General features: G+C 27.3%; 3 protein-coding genes across 4 annotated transcripts; 2 read left to right on the forward strand and 1 right to left on the reverse strand.

The window, feature by feature from the left end:
* The first annotated feature begins 15 nt into the window (after positions 1 to 15).
* Positions 16 to 3239, forward strand: LOC107065618 (INO80 complex subunit C). Of its 2 annotated transcripts, none has more exons than XM_015319468.2 (4): positions 16 to 176; positions 2035 to 2212; positions 2468 to 2535; positions 3060 to 3239. In XM_015319468.2, the coding sequence occupies exons 2-4, from the start codon at positions 2035 to 2037 to the stop codon at positions 3189 to 3191; spliced, it is 378 nt and encodes a 125-aa protein (XP_015174954.1). In that variant the 5' UTR covers positions 16 to 176; the 3' UTR covers positions 3192 to 3239. The 2 variants fall into 2 exon arrangements, with proteins under 2 accessions (XP_015174954.1, XP_015174955.1); XM_015319469.2 differs by lacking the exon at positions 16 to 176 and adding an exon at positions 1767 to 1901.
* LOC149032538 (uncharacterized) lies at positions 183 to 1366 on the forward strand. Its single transcript, XM_089172541.1, has one exon. The coding sequence runs from the start codon at positions 644 to 646 to the stop codon at positions 1364 to 1366; it is 723 nt and encodes a 240-aa protein (XP_089028667.1). The 5' UTR covers positions 183 to 643.
* A 291-nt stretch (positions 3240 to 3530) lies between the features above and the next one.
* Positions 3531 to 5607, reverse strand: p23 (cytosolic prostaglandin E synthase). Its single transcript, XM_015319466.2, has 3 exons — positions 5452 to 5607; positions 4134 to 4515; positions 3531 to 4001 (listed from the first exon to the last, which is right to left on the reverse strand). The coding sequence occupies exons 1-3, from the start codon at positions 5466 to 5468 to the stop codon at positions 3882 to 3884; spliced, it is 519 nt and encodes a 172-aa protein (XP_015174952.1). The 5' UTR covers positions 5469 to 5607; the 3' UTR covers positions 3531 to 3881.
* Between the last annotated feature and the right edge of the window lie 13315 nt (positions 5608 to 18922).

Below are 18922 nucleotides of genomic sequence, written 5' to 3' on the forward strand. Positions count from 1 at the left end.
TGATGACATCAAACGCAACAGATGCATTTGATTTGTGCATTCAAACCGCGCGGATGAATTTGACATAGGCTTTTAACTATTCAATTTTTATATATGACAAGACTACTGTTCTATTTAAATATTAATTAATAATAATCTTTATAAGACGCAAGAACAAAGATTGATCTTTAAAAAAGGTAAATATATATTATATATCGTTGTAAGAGGTATATTCACCATTTGCAATGAAAATATTTATCAAGTTTTTAATTTCTAACCTCTAAATATTAAAACATTTGTATAAATTACAGTTTTCTTTTTCAATTATAATATTTTTATAAATGATCACGTTAATTTATAACATTTACGATCATTTTACGTACGTGAACATTTTGAAAAATTTCCTCTTAGAAAATATAAATATAGAATGTCTCATATTTGTATTTATTAATAATATGTAAATAATATTTAAGATACATACATATATACATATATATTTATAAACTTTGTATATGCGATATTTTTATGTAATTAAAAAAAAAAAAAAGAATAAATGACAAATGCTATCACATTTATGTTGCATCATATCCTAAAGCTCTTTTGCTTTGTATAAATGAGTTGATACATTTAAATACAGTAAACTGTAAATCATTTTGGAATAAGTATGCTTTACACGCCGGGATTTAATTTGGATAAATTAATACATTCGCTTATGCAAAGCTTGGGCTGTGGGAGGTCAGATAAAAAAAATTTGTTAACCTACATGGACACGACATATAAAATACCAAATAAAAAATTAGATATTTGTGAGAAAATGAAAGATGTGTATCAAAGTAATCTTGATTTTTCAAATCCTTATGATATACAACATTTTATAGAAAATCATACAAACATCCTTGATAAATCTGTTTATTCAAAAAATATTCCGGTTCTTGAATCTCATTTGAAAAATATTAATACTAAAATTATACAAACAATTAATAAGATCAAAGTACAGAGAAATGTTATTGAAGTTAAAAATAAATTATTAAATTCGTATAAAAAAAATTCTCGCGTTAAAAAGTATCAAGGAAATTTGGATAGTAAATATAATAAGCATACATTAAAAAATACAACTGTAAAAAAAAATAATTCTCTTATGAATTGTTTGCAACAAAATAAAAAGAAACATAATAATAATAATAATAATAATAATAATAATAATAATAATAATAATAATAATGTCGCATGCAATTTAACGAATAATATAATGGTATATATGGAATATGAAAGTGAATTAAATACTAAATTATTACAACTTTATACGAAAGATGAAGAATTTATCAAGAAATATATACATATATCATTATATATAGCAACAGAGGTAACTAGTAGTATGATTTTATAGAAATACATGGTATATATATATATATATGTTTATTTGATAACATAAAACATTTGTATTAAAATAATTGAGTTTGTTAATTATAATTAATCATACACGCGTAGAAGATCGATTGTTCCAATTTTGAAAAGATTGATAGAAAATATCAACAACAAATTTTGCTATGTAAGCAGGCAATATTGTGTTTGATTGAACCAAGTGAAAAAGCTTATGTACTTTGTACAAATAATTTGTCTGGTATTATACAAAAACATTTAACACAAGGATGTACATATCATTTTGAATCATCGAGGTATTTTTATATATCTAAAGTATGTAAGTCTACTAAGGATTTATTACATCTATAAATTTTAATTATATAAATTGTCCTTAGTAATTCTACAGAGTATTATAAAGCTTTATTGATTATAAGTCATTGGGCAAAAGTTTTGGTAAAGCATCAAAATATAACTATGGTTCATATGATCTGTGCTATACTTGGTTGCGAAATAAATCAAATATTAATTTTAACCTACCCGAAAGATGCTTTATCCAAAAGGTATATTAAATCTTAATAGAATATACATATTTTATCATCAAATGTAACAATTCTAAGATGGACATCATAGAAATTCATACTTCAGAAATAATGATAAAAGTTACTTTAATTTTTCTAACATCTGAATTTTTAGATGGTGAATGAAGAAGTAGTGGAAGGTAATAAGAAGACTCAACCTATATTCAAAAGTCCAACTTTTCACGATAAGTTTCGGCCAATAAGTAATACTGGAAAGAAAAGAACTTGGAGATCTCTTAAACAAGTTCTAGCACAGGAACGTAGTTTACCATGGCCTGCTGAAGTAGTACATTGTATGAGAGTTTTGATTTTAATTTATATTTCAAATTAAAATGAAAGTATATACAATAATGAAAAATATAGATCAGTCAATGTCAAGATTAAACGATTTTATTAATATTTTCTTAACGAGCGCAAATCATTACTTTTATAAAAACAATGCAAAATTATGTTGGAACATACAAACCATATTATTATAAATGGAATAAATATTTATCACTGGCTAGATTATCAAATTTTATTAATTTGACATTAATTGTAAATTCCAGATAGTGCTATCAATGCACCACCAAGTTTTAAACCCGCAAAGAAGTATTCTGATATATCTGGCCTACCTGTAAGTAATATACGAATAATAGTAATGTACTTTTTCTTTTGATAATGAAATATTTCATCTGTTAATGCATCAATTAACACGTTGATTGCTACATTGGTTCCATGGGGGACCGAAGAGTATAAGATTAATGAATAAATGTATTATTTTGAATGAAGTTTATTATAACATTCTAAGTAAAGATATGGTATTTTATTGATGTTTTACTTTGTAAAACACAACTTTGAATATTACACAGAAACAATGAACTAGAATTTCGTCTGGCCGAATGGTCTTCAGTCTTTCAAGTTTTCTTTATTCTAACATTTCTCTATCTTATTTTTTATACATGATACAGCTGCTTTATAGGCGTAGCTTAAACGGACAATGATATTGCCTTGATCGAATAATAATTATGATAAAAATGACTCTGCATTCAACGTGTTAAAAATAAAAATCGAATATTTGAAAGAAATCAGTTTTATATTATGTGTTAAGTTATATTATTAAGATGAGAACACAGATGTTAATCACATTTATTTGCACAGGCACGATATACAGATCCACAAACTAAATTATATTATGCAACTGCTGAAGAATTTGCAACAGTTCGTAGCCTGCCAATGGATATAACTGCCGGATATTTAGCGTTACGTGGTGCTTCTAGTATCGTTGGTTAAGTATTATTTTCATGAAATTGCAAGAAATATATATTGTACATTTCTTAATCGTATTTTTCAATCTCCCTTTTTAATCAGACAGAAAATATTTTTTTTTACATAATTTCAACATCATATCTAAATACTACATAGAGATTTATACATATAATAAAAATTCAGTGTAATGAATTTAAGAAGAAAAGAACAAAAAAAAAGAAACAAAGGAAAAAACCCGCTTTTTCTATTTGATTATTTATCATTTATTTATTAACTTTTTAATAATTATTTAGCGTTGAGATTTATTATTAATGTGGGCTGTACGGAAATAAACAATTCTCCAGACAATTTAAGTAGTTATCATTATTTTTTTTTTTTTAACCTTTCTTGATATTTTACACAATTCATTAAAAAAGCTTGTCCATTAACTTATTGTATGAACTACAGACTAAAAAGGGATTAATAATCCTTTGAAACTGTGTTTTTTACTGTTCATATGAGACAACTTCTGCAATTACCATTGAAATTTGTTTAGCACACCGCACAACTTGGTTGTTTGCTACTACATTCGGCCATCAACAAATTTGTAAAAATTATTTGTAATCGAAAATACAAACAGCACATGGCCTATTTGAAGTATCATCTTTCGACGGTGCACTATCCATAGGTCATTTCTTTTGAGAGGATTAATTTGCTGTATTATTAAAAAGTTCTTCATTCCAAATCAGGTATCTCCTCATCATCACTATCGACTTCATCCATCTCGTCTCCCAGATCATCGAAATTAGGCTTGCTATCGCCCGATCCACCTAAGCCACCCATGTGTCGCATCATCTATGAATAACACAAACAAAATCATATCAATCCTATTATACAACACTACTACTGACATCAATGAAAATAGATAGAAATAGATCAAATCATTTTATGTCTAATTATATTTTAATCAAAAGAAAAGAAATCTACTTCTTCCAAGTCATGGTTTCCACCCTCGAAGTCTCCCTCCTCGTCGCTATCATCTTCATCCTTCCATTTGTTGAAATCACTTTTCAACCAATGCGCCTTTGTCTTTTCCTTAGTTAATCTTGGCCAGTAAGGACCCTCTTCTTTTTTGGAAAGTACTAATTCTATAGTTCTACCTCCTAAATTCTTTAGCGTTTTGTCAGGATTGATCTCTTTGTATAAATTAATTGTCACTTCATGCACCTTCTTGTCGGTGCCACCCATACCTTTGAAATGTAACATTTCTGGCTCGATCTTTAAAACGGGATCTTTGCAATCCTCTAAGCATATAGTTATGAAGAGGTTATCCCTCCTTTGAGCCCATAAAACAGGTGGAGGAGGTAATCTGAGAAAACAAGTTACAAATTCATCAATCATTCAATAAGTTATGTAAAATAATATTAATTATTAAATTTTACTCTATTTCTCAAAATATAATATAATAAGTAAACTATAAGAATATATATATATATATATATATATATATATATATATATATATATATATATATATATTAATAGAAAATAAATCCTACTTAAAAAAAATAAACTTATTCATTTGGATATTCAATCATGAAAATCGAATCGATTTGTAAAAAAGAAAAGTTATGTACTTTGACTCCTAAATCGTAATTTAATTTTTTGCCAATATCATTTTTATAGGTTAGAATAATAAAATTCTTATCGAGAAAAATCGCTGGTCATTACGGTGTATAGTAAATAATTGTATAAGAAATGATGGGACAAAAATAGTAGTCACGAGGATAGAAGATATACATAGATGTATATATAATCGTTCCTTTTTTATTCTATCAAGTAACGTGTATTATATCATTTAGAAAAGAGCATAAATAATATGAAGAAAAGGTTTTTAATATCGGGGGGGGGGGGTAGGTGAAGAAAAGATATTACGCTTGGTCACCGGGCAATGAATCGCGTGTTCAACGCGTCTTTAACAAAATTGATATACATCGAAAATGTATATCATTCTAATGACATATAATATTCTGATTATTATTAAAACTAAATAAATAATAATTTAAAAGATAAAATAAACGTTGAAATGTAACGAATTATGTATGTTTTCTAGAATCTTCGAGAATCAATAAAACCATCTCGTATAATACAATATGGCGGCCTTTCGAAAAACCACGGGGCGGCAACTATATCATATCTTTCATGAAATTTTTTACAATATCAATGTTTTTAAGTGAATTTAGTTGATCGCAAAGAATGTTTCTAAATTTAGTATTGATAAATGGAAGGGATTTAGCTATACTTACTGTCCTTCTTGAGTCATTTTTTCTTACAGCTTTAGGACTATGCGAAGGAAACAAACAGTGCGAACTAACGTTCGCATCCACAGATCTGATTCGAGTATATTTCGAGATATAATCTATCGATTCAACCGGACATTCTGATTGGTATTCATCAATGTATCTCGAGTTTCGAGATATCGAAGTTAAGAAAACTTCTTCCGGTATTCAAACTTCAAACCTTATTTTCAACATTGAGTATTGGTCCCGTTTTCAAACAAAGAAATATTTATCTTATCACTAACTAATATTATTTCTTTTTCTAATAATAGTTCTAAGAATAAAACGCAATAAATTAAATAAATATTCATTTGAAATTAAATCAAAATGGCGAGTGAATGATGAAAATCAAGTTCGAGTTTTGTTTTGATAACACACGAAAGAAGTTTAAGCGGGAAAAATTCAAAAATCTATTGATGATTATCAAATTAATCGAATTTAAGAATTGAATCAAAAGAATAATATATATATAATAATAATAATATATACTATAAATATATATAATATTAATCTAATATATATATTAGATTAATATTAGAAATAAATAGATGATAAAGATATACAAAACTTCAAAACAATTTATAATATGCAATATTTAATATCGGATAATTCAAAAATTAGCAATACTTTTATATATTTATATATAAATAATATAACAAAATAATTGTAATATGAAATATAGAAGACAAAAAAGGACCCTCAACAGGATAAATTAATTCTCTTTCGAGTTCTGAAAGAAAATGATAATTGAAAGATGATATGATTTAAAGTATAGAAATGTAAAGGTGTATCTTATGAACAAATATATAAATAAAAAGATAAATAAAGAGAGAGAGAGAGAGAGAGAGAGAGAGAGAGAGAGTGGTGTAAAAAGGAGTGGGAGGGAAAAAGAGAGGATGTGTTAAGAGAGGATCATGTTTATAGAGTGTAAGAGAAAGGAGAGGGGGGCAGGTGGGTTTAGATTGTAGGTCATTGGGCGGTAATGGAGGGGTTTTACTTCTGGCTCGTTGTAGTCCGCTAACAAACTGGACAACGCGGAGACGCTCCGCCAGTTTATTTCCTTCGTAGCTTCGTTTCAGGTGATAAAACGTGTTTCTGTTGGTGTTTTGCGCCTGCGCTTATCTCTGCGCTTACCTGCGGCCTAACTGCACCCTATTATCACACAAATAAATAAATAAATAAATAAATAAATAAAAATAATTTTACAAAAAAGGGGGATGTAATCGGAGTGTGTTATTTTATTTTATTTTCTTTTTTTTTTTTCGTTCGTCGTTCGTTCGTTCGTTAGCTATTTTGTAATTTTTTTCCTCAATTGTTTTATTTAATTTATTATTATTATTATTATTATTATTATTATTATTATTATTTAATTTGTTTTATTTATCGATAATAAAAATCAAAAAGTAAGTTGATCGTTTGTGCACATGCAATTAAACGGGGATTTTAACGAAGTAATTCGATAAGCGCGATTTTATTTATCAAGTAAAAAGAAGATTAATCAGTGAAAAGGATAATGTTATGTTTTAATTGAAATAATCGATATATATATATATTTATATATATATATTTCATAATCGAGTTTTTCGACATGTCAACGAGCTCGCTTTTTTACAAGGACAAATATCCGGTGAGTGAAATTTCTCTTTTGTATTTTTATTATACACTATCTTTCTTTTTCTTTTCTTTTTTTCTTTTTTTTTTCCTTCTTAATTTAATCGGTATGCGTAATGGACGTTCGATTCTGAGTAACTACATAACGTTACCTACACTATATTTGGATATAAACAAGAATATAATATACTTTTACCTAATTAAAGTATTGTTTAAGGCATATAATAAAATATTCTTCCACATTGGGGTACGGGAAACGCGAGAATCGTATGATTAGAAAGTTAGCTTTTTTTTTCTTTATTTTTTTTTTTTTTTTTTTTTATTTCATCAACGTTTAGTAGTAGTAGGTATAGGTTGATTTACGTAGTAATGAGAAAGCACACGGGAGCACGAGGAATGATTTGAAAGTTTTGCTTGTGTGTGTGTGTGTTTCTCTACGTATAACTCTCAAACATGTTAGATACTCCTATTCGATTTCGAATGAAATTCATTTGTCAATTTGAACAAATTTTCTAAATTTAGATTTAGGTAAAAAAGAAAAGAAAAAAGAAAAAAGAATAGAAAATATAGAAATAAATTAGAAATCACGCGATGGTTTGTTTGGTTCGAAGAGAAACCGAGAGATTGACTTGACTTACGTCTCTCTCTCTCTTTCTCACTCTTTTCAACAAACCAAGTATTGAATATCGGTGGTAAACGTGTCTTGTTATAAGATCCAGGTTAACTTCTATCTATAAAAGTGACTTAGATTCTTATATATACATATACAGATGTTACAAAGATGCATAGGAATAGATATGTAATCAAATTTATTGATTATTACGTAAACTTATTTTGTACGATGATATTGTTCGAATGACAAAATAAACAAAAAACAAAAAAACAAAGGAAATATATTATTGGAGAGAGAGAGAGAGAGAGAGAGAGAGAGAGAGAAAGAGAGAGAGAGAGATTATGTTCTTCGGATACAAAGTTAAATGTGTAAAAATAAAACGATCATCACATATCTGAAGCATGTAAGATAGTCATGATCAAGAATGACGCATTTTCGTTGAAATATCGATTCCCGAGTTGCATTATATCGATAAATTGTATTTTCTTGATTACTTTTTTTTTAAATTGCGTCTCTTGTTTTTTTATTCTTCCTGTTTTCTTCTTTTCTTTTTTTTTTATTGCAAATGAAAGGACATAATATTATAGTTAGTTGATAGTTATATTTTTAGGGACAAAAATTGTTACTAGAAAATAAATATTAAAAGATAAATATTCGATATCCAGAGTGACAATCGGGTTATCGTTGTGTTTATTAATAGACCAAAATATTCTTATCGTTTTCTTTTTTAAATTATACAACGTTGAAATGGAAATGATATTGTAAATTTAACATTAGATATATCAGAGTAGTCATTTTGATTGATCAGGGCCATTTTAATTCAAAATTTTCTACTTCATGTAACATTTGATTTCTGTAAATAATTTAAAAATGTCTATCAATTCATTTATCTATTAAAATTATTATTGTTAAACATTATTTTGTTATTTTTTAATAATAAATAAAGACTGGAAGTTGCAAAAAGTATTTTTTTTTTGTATACACCAGTTATTTTGACTAGGGTGGTAGAAATAGGTATACTGAAAATGGTGGGTGGTATATTAGTGTTAAACGAGATGCGTTTTTTATTTATCAATAATACAAAAAAAAACAAATAAAAAATTACTCAAATTGTGAGCAGGTAAATCAGAAATTTTGATATTCGACGTGCGTTGATTGTTTTTTTTTTTTTGGAAGCCTCAGAAAGCATTTTTTTGTATACACCAATCATTTTGACTAATGTGGTAGGAATAAGTATACTAAAAATGGTGGTAAATCTAATATTAAATCATTTCTATAATATAATTTCTATCAAATGCGTAAATCTTTTTTTTTCAAATATTTGTTTGAATATTTTTTGCAAATAAATATTTAATTAATATGACGGACAGAGGGCGCGAGGGGGAGGGGGGTATACTTATTGTATAATATTACTATTGTTGTGTCATTTATTATCACCAGTATTTTAAATGGGAATGAAAATTAACCTTGATTAACGTACCGATTATAACACAATAATGATCCCGTTAGGTTTAAAAGTTATATATATATATTGAAATTATTTTTCCAAATGAACCAATTATATTATTATTTCATCTATTGTTCAAAATTTTCATCCAAATGTGTAAATACAAAAAAAGAATAAAATATGTTCGAGGACAAAAGAATATAATAGACACACCCACTTCATTTGTAATACCTTTTAATAATGATTTTGAATTCTTTTCTTAATCTTTATACTTTATCTTTTATTTATCTTACTTTTTGTTTTTTTTAAATTTATCGCGATGACTTCCATCGTATATATATATACAGGTATATCTTTTGATACGCATCGATACGCATTATACGTAAGGACGTATGATACGGAAATGAGTCAACATATGTACTCAAATTTTTTCTTTTGCTTTTCTTCTTCTTTTTATATAAAAAAAATATATATATATATGTATATATGTATACTTATTAATATTTTTTAATAATGAACAATCATATTACTTGGTAGTATTTTTTTTATACAAACGCATACGCACACGCACACATTATATATATATTATAGAATTGAAACTGATTGAAAGATCTAGTTTAAAGATAACATGTACCGTTGCATACAACAACGAGTTAGAATTTGCAATAAGAGAAGTTGTTTTATCAGATGTTCAAACATAACGGCTGATTACAACGAGTACCAACAATACTTTATAAGACAACAATATCGATCTTTAAACCTCTGGCATATAATACAGGCAAATGTTTCTAAATTTCTCTTGAGAAAGGTGTTATTGGGATCGTATATATATACATCAAATCTAAATGTTTTCCGCATGCGTCGTTACGATCGTGCATTTAAGTTAATCGAACAACGCAAAGATTTTACGTAAGTCTTTGGTAAGATACAAATGCGTTTGATTTTCTCAAAGGTATCTTCTCCATGTTAAATGCAATATTTCCCTTCCTCCTCTCCTACACATAAAAACATACACATGCACATACACACCTAAGGATCAAGTTGGTTCGTTCAAAGAACTTTTACTCCTCGTACGTATCGTAAGTAAAGTTCAACTACGGTATATATATTCTAATACTATTTAACTCGTTTTATTTGATTATATAATTATTAGATAATAATTCGAGGGAGGTGAAAGGGAGAGTTTTAATAGATATAAAGTTTAAGTTATAAATTGTATCGTTATCGATATTGTCAGCCGATCGTTCGTCGTGCTCGGTATCGTTTTGAGTATCGTTTATGAGATTCATTTAGATTATGAAGTATAAAAATAAAGTATGAAATACATATATGTATTTTATTTATTATATATATATAAATCAATTGGTTTTTTAATATTAATATTTTAATAATACTATATATGTAATATATTTATATATTATATATTACAATATTATAATATTATATTACATATAATATTAATATTATTAAAATATTAATAATTAAAATTAATAATTTTTGTATTTATCATTTTTTAATAGTAGCCATAATAATAATTTAAATTAAAAATAATTTAAAATATAAATATTATAATTTAATTAATTTGTTAAGAATTAAAATATTATTATTGTTAAATATTATAATATTAAATTTAAATATAAAAAAATAAATTAAATATTATAATATTAATATTATATATATAATATACATATATATGTATATATAAATGAATTGATTATTTTTGCAAGGACCCATTGAAGGAAGGGAGGAGCCTCAGGGGTGAAAGTCTTATGTCAGAGACATGTATCTTATTACGTATTTACGTATATACGTAGCAAGAAATACTGTTTGGTTATATTACTCTATAACAACTCAACACAAAACTGGTTTCTCTCCCACGGAAAGTACGTAGAAGAAGTTGAGGAGAGTCCTTGCTTTATTACGAGATTCTATCGAAGAGGATAGTTGTAGTATAGGTGATAGTAATACCTGTTAAGATTTCAAACCAAACGATCTTTATATCCCGATAAGGTTATTCGACAATAATAACGAAGATGTTTCGTTCTTTCTTCTTCTTCTTCTTCTTATATTTCTTTTTTGCCCCTGAAACCTGTTTCTCGTTGCAACCCTGACGCAAAACTTACAAACAAGGACGTCTGTCTTCTTTCGATCTCCAACTTCTGAAAGTCTCTTTCGACCCAGTTTTCATTCTTTCCAAGGTGGCCAAGAGGATGGTGATCGAAAGGTTGAACTTACGATCTTACCCATTTCCAATATACGCAATCGTATATCGAAGAATTTCAATGGAAAGCGAAAGTATATTATAACTATAAAAATTTTAATCATTTCAATTGGAATGCGTTAGAAACAAACTAAGGAAATTTATAAGTTTCAACCTGATTTTCATAAAAGAATTCTTTTTTTAAATTGTATTAAGATTTTTAACTATTATTAGTCGTGTGTTAATAGGATAATAACGAAATGGGAATGATAGTTTAAAAGAATAGTAGATGCAATGACAAGTAATTCATATAACAATACAAGTTTAAATCATTGCTATTGGAATGTGTTAAAGACCTAATTTTCAACTTGATTTTTGACCAAACAATTATTTTTTAAATTGAAAAATTTAATATGTAATTATTAACTAATTATTAATTAAGATTTTTATCTATTATTAGCCGTGTTATAGTAAAATAATAAAGGAATGGAAATGTTAGTTTAAAAATAGTGGTGAATGCAATGACAAGTAATGCATATAACAGTAAAAGTTAATCATTGATGCATTAGAATGTGTTAGAGACCTAAAGAAAGTTATATTTCAACCTGCTTTTGATAAAATAATTTATTTTTTAAATTCTATTAAGATTTGGAACTATTATTAGTCGTGTTATAGTAAAATAATAAAGGAATGGAAATGTTAGTTTAAAAATAGTGGTGAATGCAATGACAAGTAATGCATATAACAGTAAAAGTTAATCATTGATGCATTAGAATGTGTTAGAAACCTAAAGAAAGTTATATTTCAACCTGCTTTTGATAAAATAATTTATTTTTTAAATTCTATTAAGATTTTGAGCTATTATTAGTCATGTAATAATATCATAATAACGAAATTGAAATTATAGCTTAAAAATATGGTGAGTGCAATGACAAGTAATACAAATAACAGTAAAAGTTAATCATTGATGCATTAGAATGCATTAGAAACCTAAAGAAAGTTATATTTCAATCTGGTTTTGACAACAAATATTATTTTTGAAATTCTATTAAGATTTTGAACTATTATTACCAGTGTTATTATCCTATTGGATAATAACGAAATGAGAATGATAAGTGAAAAATATAGTGAATGCAATGACACAAGTAATGTCAGATAGACGACAAGAAGTAATGCCAGTGGCGACATTCCTTTGGCGCCTTTGAGGGGCGACCAAACGAACGGTAAATCTGCACGCGTAAACCACATCTTTCCTCTTGGTCTTTTAACGAAGTCCCAGGTTAGGCCGATTCGCGGTGACAAGATTGGAATGTCAGTATTCCTCTTGTTCTACCAACTTACCTACCCACACCACGGTCATTCCGTTCCAAGTGTGAGAAAATGATCCATCAGAGTGAGAGATATACCACCACCTGGAGGAGTTCGATGGACTTGGAAAAACTTTTATTCTCTTCATCTTATTTGTTAAAGGTCAATTGATTGTCTTTAAACAGTTTTATATACATACATACATACATACGTGTTATTTACACGCTTGGCTAACACTTTTAATCGTTTTATTATATTTTCTTCTTTTATGTTTATTTAACAATAAAACAATTTGATTAATTTTCTAATTAATTACAAGGTAAATTGAGAATAAGGTAAATAACAAATTTGGAAATGAGATGAGTATAGAGATAGTTTTGTAATAATAATAATAATAATAATAATAATAATAATAATAATTCTAAAACTTTGTATAATTTGCTTACTTTTCTTATGTTCTTTTAGAACAACGTACACAATGTGGAACATAAAACATAACTCATCGTTAATATAGTAATTAGTATAACTACTAATGTGACACACCGTACACTAACTGTAAATATAACTCATACTCGTTACAAAAATTGTCGTTGAAATATGAACTAATATAATACGTTGTTAATTGTTTCGCGGACGAATAACAATTAAATCGAATTGAAAAATTACATTACAAAAAAAAAGAACACAAAACAAAATATAATAAGTAAAGTTATAAAATAAGAAATATTAAAATAATAAAATAAAAAAAAGAAAACAAGTGCTAGTTATAGAAATTTTATTATTAAATTATTTTTACATATAATATAATATATATTTTTTATATAATATATAATATAATATATAATAAAATAAATAATTGTAATAAATTATAAATAAATTAAAATTATAAATAAATAATTATATATATGTATATATTATTATTATTATTATTAAATTATTTTTTTTTGTATGTAACTTTCGAGTTACGTGCATTTAAAAAAAGGGTTAACGAAGTGCTGTTAGATCGACGCGTGCATACTACTGCGTATCTGTTGTGTATTATTTATTTTTTTTCTCTCTCTTTTTTTACCCTCCCCACTTTATTCTTTGTCATGACTCGAGTGGATCGTGAAAGGAGTTAGTTCCGGTGGACGGAGCGTTCTTCCGGTTGTTTTATACAGTACCGCTATATCGTGTCGAGTAAGGTACAATTATAATCAAAATAAAATAGAAATACATTTATGATGAGATTTATGCTAAAAAATTGTCTAATTTTTCATTACGAGTATACAAGTATTTATGTACACAAGTAATTATTTTTGTTTCATCGGTTTCACGATTTCTTACGTTTCACGTTCTTCCGTTTCACGATTTTCAAATCACCCTGATTATTCTAAAGAAGTTTTTTTTCACTTCAATAATTCGTAATAGTTGAAAGGAACAATTAGCTTGTAAAAAAAAAACTTTTATCAAAATATTTTCTCTTACCTATATCATCATATTTAAAAGAGAGTAAAATATTACCGTTAGAATAGAGTATTATAGTCTTCCATGCTATTATCAGTGGTGAGTAAAAAGGAAACAATAAAATAACTATACTACACAACGTAAACTCTGTTCTTTCACTCGTAAAAGTCATTGCGCTAGGTTTTAAAGTAGTACTGCGCTTCTAAGAGTCATCATTTTAATTGAATTTTTAGAAAGTAGGTGAGAGAGGTGAAAGAAACATTAGTTTGTTGTGTCTCTCTCCCTTTTTTTTAAAGAAAGAATTAACAATTCTTTTATCATTTAGTTCCAAACCCATGATTTTTTTCTTCACGTAAGTCAATAATCCTTTGACAAAAAAGAATTTCAAAAAGAATCAAATCAACTGCTTATAAACCCTCCTCCTCCCTCTCCCCTCCAAAAAAAAGAAAATCATTATGACAAATAAAAAGATTCGTAAAATATATTTTTGTACGTTTATTGTCAGCGATTTTTTTTAATCGTTACGAGATAGATAACATCTTTTAGATTAGAATGTCGGACAATATACTATAAATATAATGGTTTAAATAGTGGACGAACGTTATCTAATGTTAAAAGTTGTTCCCCGCTTAGGTACAATTAAAATTTACCTGTTATTTTTCCTTTTTTTTTTTTACTTATCGTATTTCCGTTCGAATTATGAAAGCTTCTTAAATTAAATAAAAGAATAATATGATAAAGAAAAATAAATGTACAAATCACTACATACATATATATATATACATATATGTATACGTTTATACATATATACATATGTATGCATCAGGTATAAAACATGTGTGAAAGAAAAAGTTCCGACTGTTTTAACGAAGATTCGTCAAACGCATTGTATAGTACTTTCCGATAAGCTCGTGTAAATGCGTTAACCATCGAATTATCGTTTTATCTACACTCACTTTCCTAACTCGATACGGGAGTACTTACCTGTAAACGTGATTGTTTCTCGTCAGTGTGTTTTAGACACGTTATATACAATAACGTACGTTTTTGGTTAAGGAAATTTGTTTTCATTGAAATTTTCTAACGCGTCAAAAAAGAAAAAAGAAAAAAAACACGTTAAACACGCCTTAATTACATTGTTTATTACGTTGCACATATTTTTTTCTTTTTGTGTGGATTTCTTATCGTTCAATCTGATAGAGATAAAAAAAAAAGAAAAATAAAAAGAAAGAAAGAATAAGAAGAAGTAGCAATAACCAGACTGCGTCTGTGTTTAATAACATTAATATCGTCAACGTGTAAAGGTGTACAAACAATAATTTCATTTTTATTTTATTATTCGAATTTTTCTTTCCAAATACTTTGAAGTTTGTTTCTACGTATATGGATATATGCATGTGTATATGTGTAAGAAGAAAAGTGGAAAGAAATGTTTCCGGTTACACGACATTGGTTTGCATCTTGCATGCAAGTTAAACTCCCCCTCAACAACTACGTAAGTCTTCGCAAAAAATGTCTTCTTCTTCTTCTTCTTCGTTACAATACGCTTATAATATTGATGTTGTTGGTCTAACCGGATGCCTGCCATGTGTTTTAAAATTTCTGGACACTTGATAATAATGGCGTTGCAAATGGACGTGAGTTAAGGTGATTAAAATTGTAATTTAGGTTTATAGTTTTGTTATTTTATATAATTGCAATGTTATTTATAATTTATTATTACTTACACGTATATTTGTTTTAAATTTTTATTTGCTTTACTTTGCTTCAATCAATTTGTCCAATTTAAGGTGGTTAACATTGTAATTTAGGTTTATGGTTTTGTTATTTTATATAATTGCAATGTTATTTGTAATTTATTGTTGCTTACACGTATATTTGTTTTAAATTTTTATTTGCTTTACTTTGCTTCAATCAATTTGTCCAATTTAAGGTGGTTAACATTGTAATTTAGGTTTATGGTTTTGTTATTTTATATAATTGCAATGTTATTTGTAATTTATTCTTGCTTACACGTATATTTCTTTTCTTATTTGCTTTTATTTTTTATTTTTATTTGCTTTACTTTGCTTCAATCAATATGTTCCATTTAAGGTCGTCAAAATTGTAATTTAGGCTTATGGTTTTGTTATTTTATATAATTGGAACATTATTTAGAATTTATTATTGCTTACTACACGTATTATTTTTTTCTTATTTACGTTTATTTTTATTTTTATTTGCTTTACTTTGCTTCAATCAATTTGTCTGATTTTACTCGATATTTACAAAACGTTAATAAATTATTTCTACTTTGATATTTATCGTTCAAACAAGTCAGTACACTTTGAGTAATACTTTGATACGCCATATTGGTAATTAATGTTTTACGAGTTACTTAATTGATTATGTGCTTTCTATCGATTTAACAAATATATATATATATATATATATTTCAGAAACAGGGTCTAGATTTGATGTTATATCACGATGCTGTCTGTTTTAATAACATGCACATATAAATGCGAATATTTAAATTTGATAAGAAATAAAACCAACAAAAAAAAAAAAATATTCTGGACGAATGACATTTCAAATCCTCTCTCCCACCTACCCCCCGAACTGTGTGTGCTATCGGTCTCCCACGAAAGAGCAGGAAGAGAAACTGGTTGGTTGTCGAGTATGTTGAACTCGTATGTGTTTCTATGTATGCAATAGATCGCCGGAAACTTGACGAATTTTTTTAACAATTTGTTTTTTTTTTTTCTTGTTTTTGACTTTTTCAATAAAATCCTTCTCAATATTTTACACCTTTTAGTGACGTAAGTCTTATCCGAAAGTTGTTCCAGATAGCTGGTTTAACATCGAACACCTGGGGGAAAGGGGGGTTCGTTTAAAATAACTTATAGGAATGTTTTTTATATTGTTTTATTCTTTTCGATTAACATTAGATATACCAGAGTAGTCATTATGACTGATTAAGCCATTTTAATTCAAAATGCCTACTTCATGTAACATTTGATTTCTGTAAATAATTCAAAAATGTCTATCAATTCATTTATCTATTAAAATTATTATTGTTCAACATTTTTTTGTTATTTTTTAAGAATAAATAAAAACTGGAAGTCACAAAAAGCATTTTGCTTTTGTATACACCAGTCATTTTGACTAATGTGATAGAAATAAGTATACCAAAAATGGTGGTATATCTAATGTTCAAATTCTATCATGATAAATTTTGATACAGTAAGATAATTATCTTCAAAATGATAAATTCTTCTAAATATTTACTTTTTTTTTTTTTGATTCATTTGCATTTTCTAACCAAAAGAATTCTCAAAACAATCCTAAAATTATCCTACAAAAGTCATTGAAATAATGTCGCGAAGTTTAATTTTGTGAAAACGCACGTGTGAACATTTTCGTCAGCAATAAGAGAAATGAATACAAATACACACGCCACGTACTAGTAAGGTGCATGTAAATACATACACATACAGAAAAGATAACGAAGTGTACATAGACGATGAAGGAAAGGAGAGAAGAAAAGAGAGAAGAAAGCTAAATATACATTGGGAGAGCAGAAAAGGCAAGATCCCCCGCCTAGACGGTCGCTTGGTTTGGCTGCCTTTAAACTATCCGTCGTTCTTACCATTCGTTTACTCGCTTCGCTCGTTGCAACTCTAATCTTTCTGTCTCTCTCTCTCTCTCTCTCTCTCTCTCTTTATATCGTGATTACATTTTCTTTAGAAATTATTTCTAAGTTTTATTCTTTCCTATTTCATTATGTACAATAACAAATAACCGTTAATTCGATATCAATTCCATTTTTGGATTCAAACGGGTGTCACGCGTCAATACAATCGAATCGAATTTGACGATATCTTCGTCACGTGATCGGCGGCAAATTCAAAATCTTCGAACGTCTTTTTTTTTTTTTTTTTAATCGTTTTACAAACGACGTAATAAATAAGACGATTTTTTATCGAAGTTTTGGAAGTTTGAAGTTTTAAGTGGTCTCTCTGTGTGTGTGTGTGTTTTTTTGATGAAGTTTTTTGAATGATTAAAAAGTGTGGTAGTTAAGTGGGGGGGCGGGGAGGAGGAAGTGGGGGAAGAGGGAAATTTGAAATTGTGAAATATTTCGTTGAATGATATTACGTTTATCGAATTATTTTTCTTTTCTTTTGTTCGATGGATGGTATCATTGGGATGAAAGACTGCATGAAGAAGACCAGTTGGTAATTTTGAACGTAAAACCGAAGCCCGTTCGTGGCACGAACGAGAAAAGGGTCAGCTTTATTCGATTACTCGGATGACGTGCTTCGTACGAGAAAAACGTTTTTTTTTTTTATCTTCTTCTTCTTCTTCTTTCTTTTTTTTTTTGGTTTTAATTTTGCTTCTTTTTGCGTAACCGTATCTTTGGTTATTTTATTTCAATGAAAAAGTATGACAGATGTGAATTTCTTTTTTCTCTCGAATCAATTATTATTTCGAATAATTTATAATATTATTATTATTATTATTATATATATAACACATTGAACAATAATAAGGTAAAAAATATTGTACATTGGACAAATTGATAATGTTAAATCTTATCAAGGTCAAAAAAGATTCTTATTAATGTACATACGCATACGTATAAAATGGTATTACACTTTTAACGAGATCTATGCAGAAAGAAAATTGTGTGTAGGTTATATTATACTACTTTACGAAGGATAATGGCTAAATTCATAGCGCGAAGGATGTAACATTTAATTGACAATAAAACCTTGAGAAATAAGAATTCGAAAAAAAAAAAAAGAAAAATATACGTCTCCTATATGTATCT

The sequence above is a fragment of the Polistes dominula genome, unplaced genomic scaffold, assembly GCF_049000335.1.
Source record: "Polistes dominula isolate Pdom_NZ unplaced genomic scaffold, Pdom_raw_medaka contig_23, whole genome shotgun sequence".
In the NCBI taxonomy this organism is placed as follows: domain Eukaryota; kingdom Metazoa; phylum Arthropoda; class Insecta; order Hymenoptera; family Vespidae; genus Polistes; species Polistes dominula.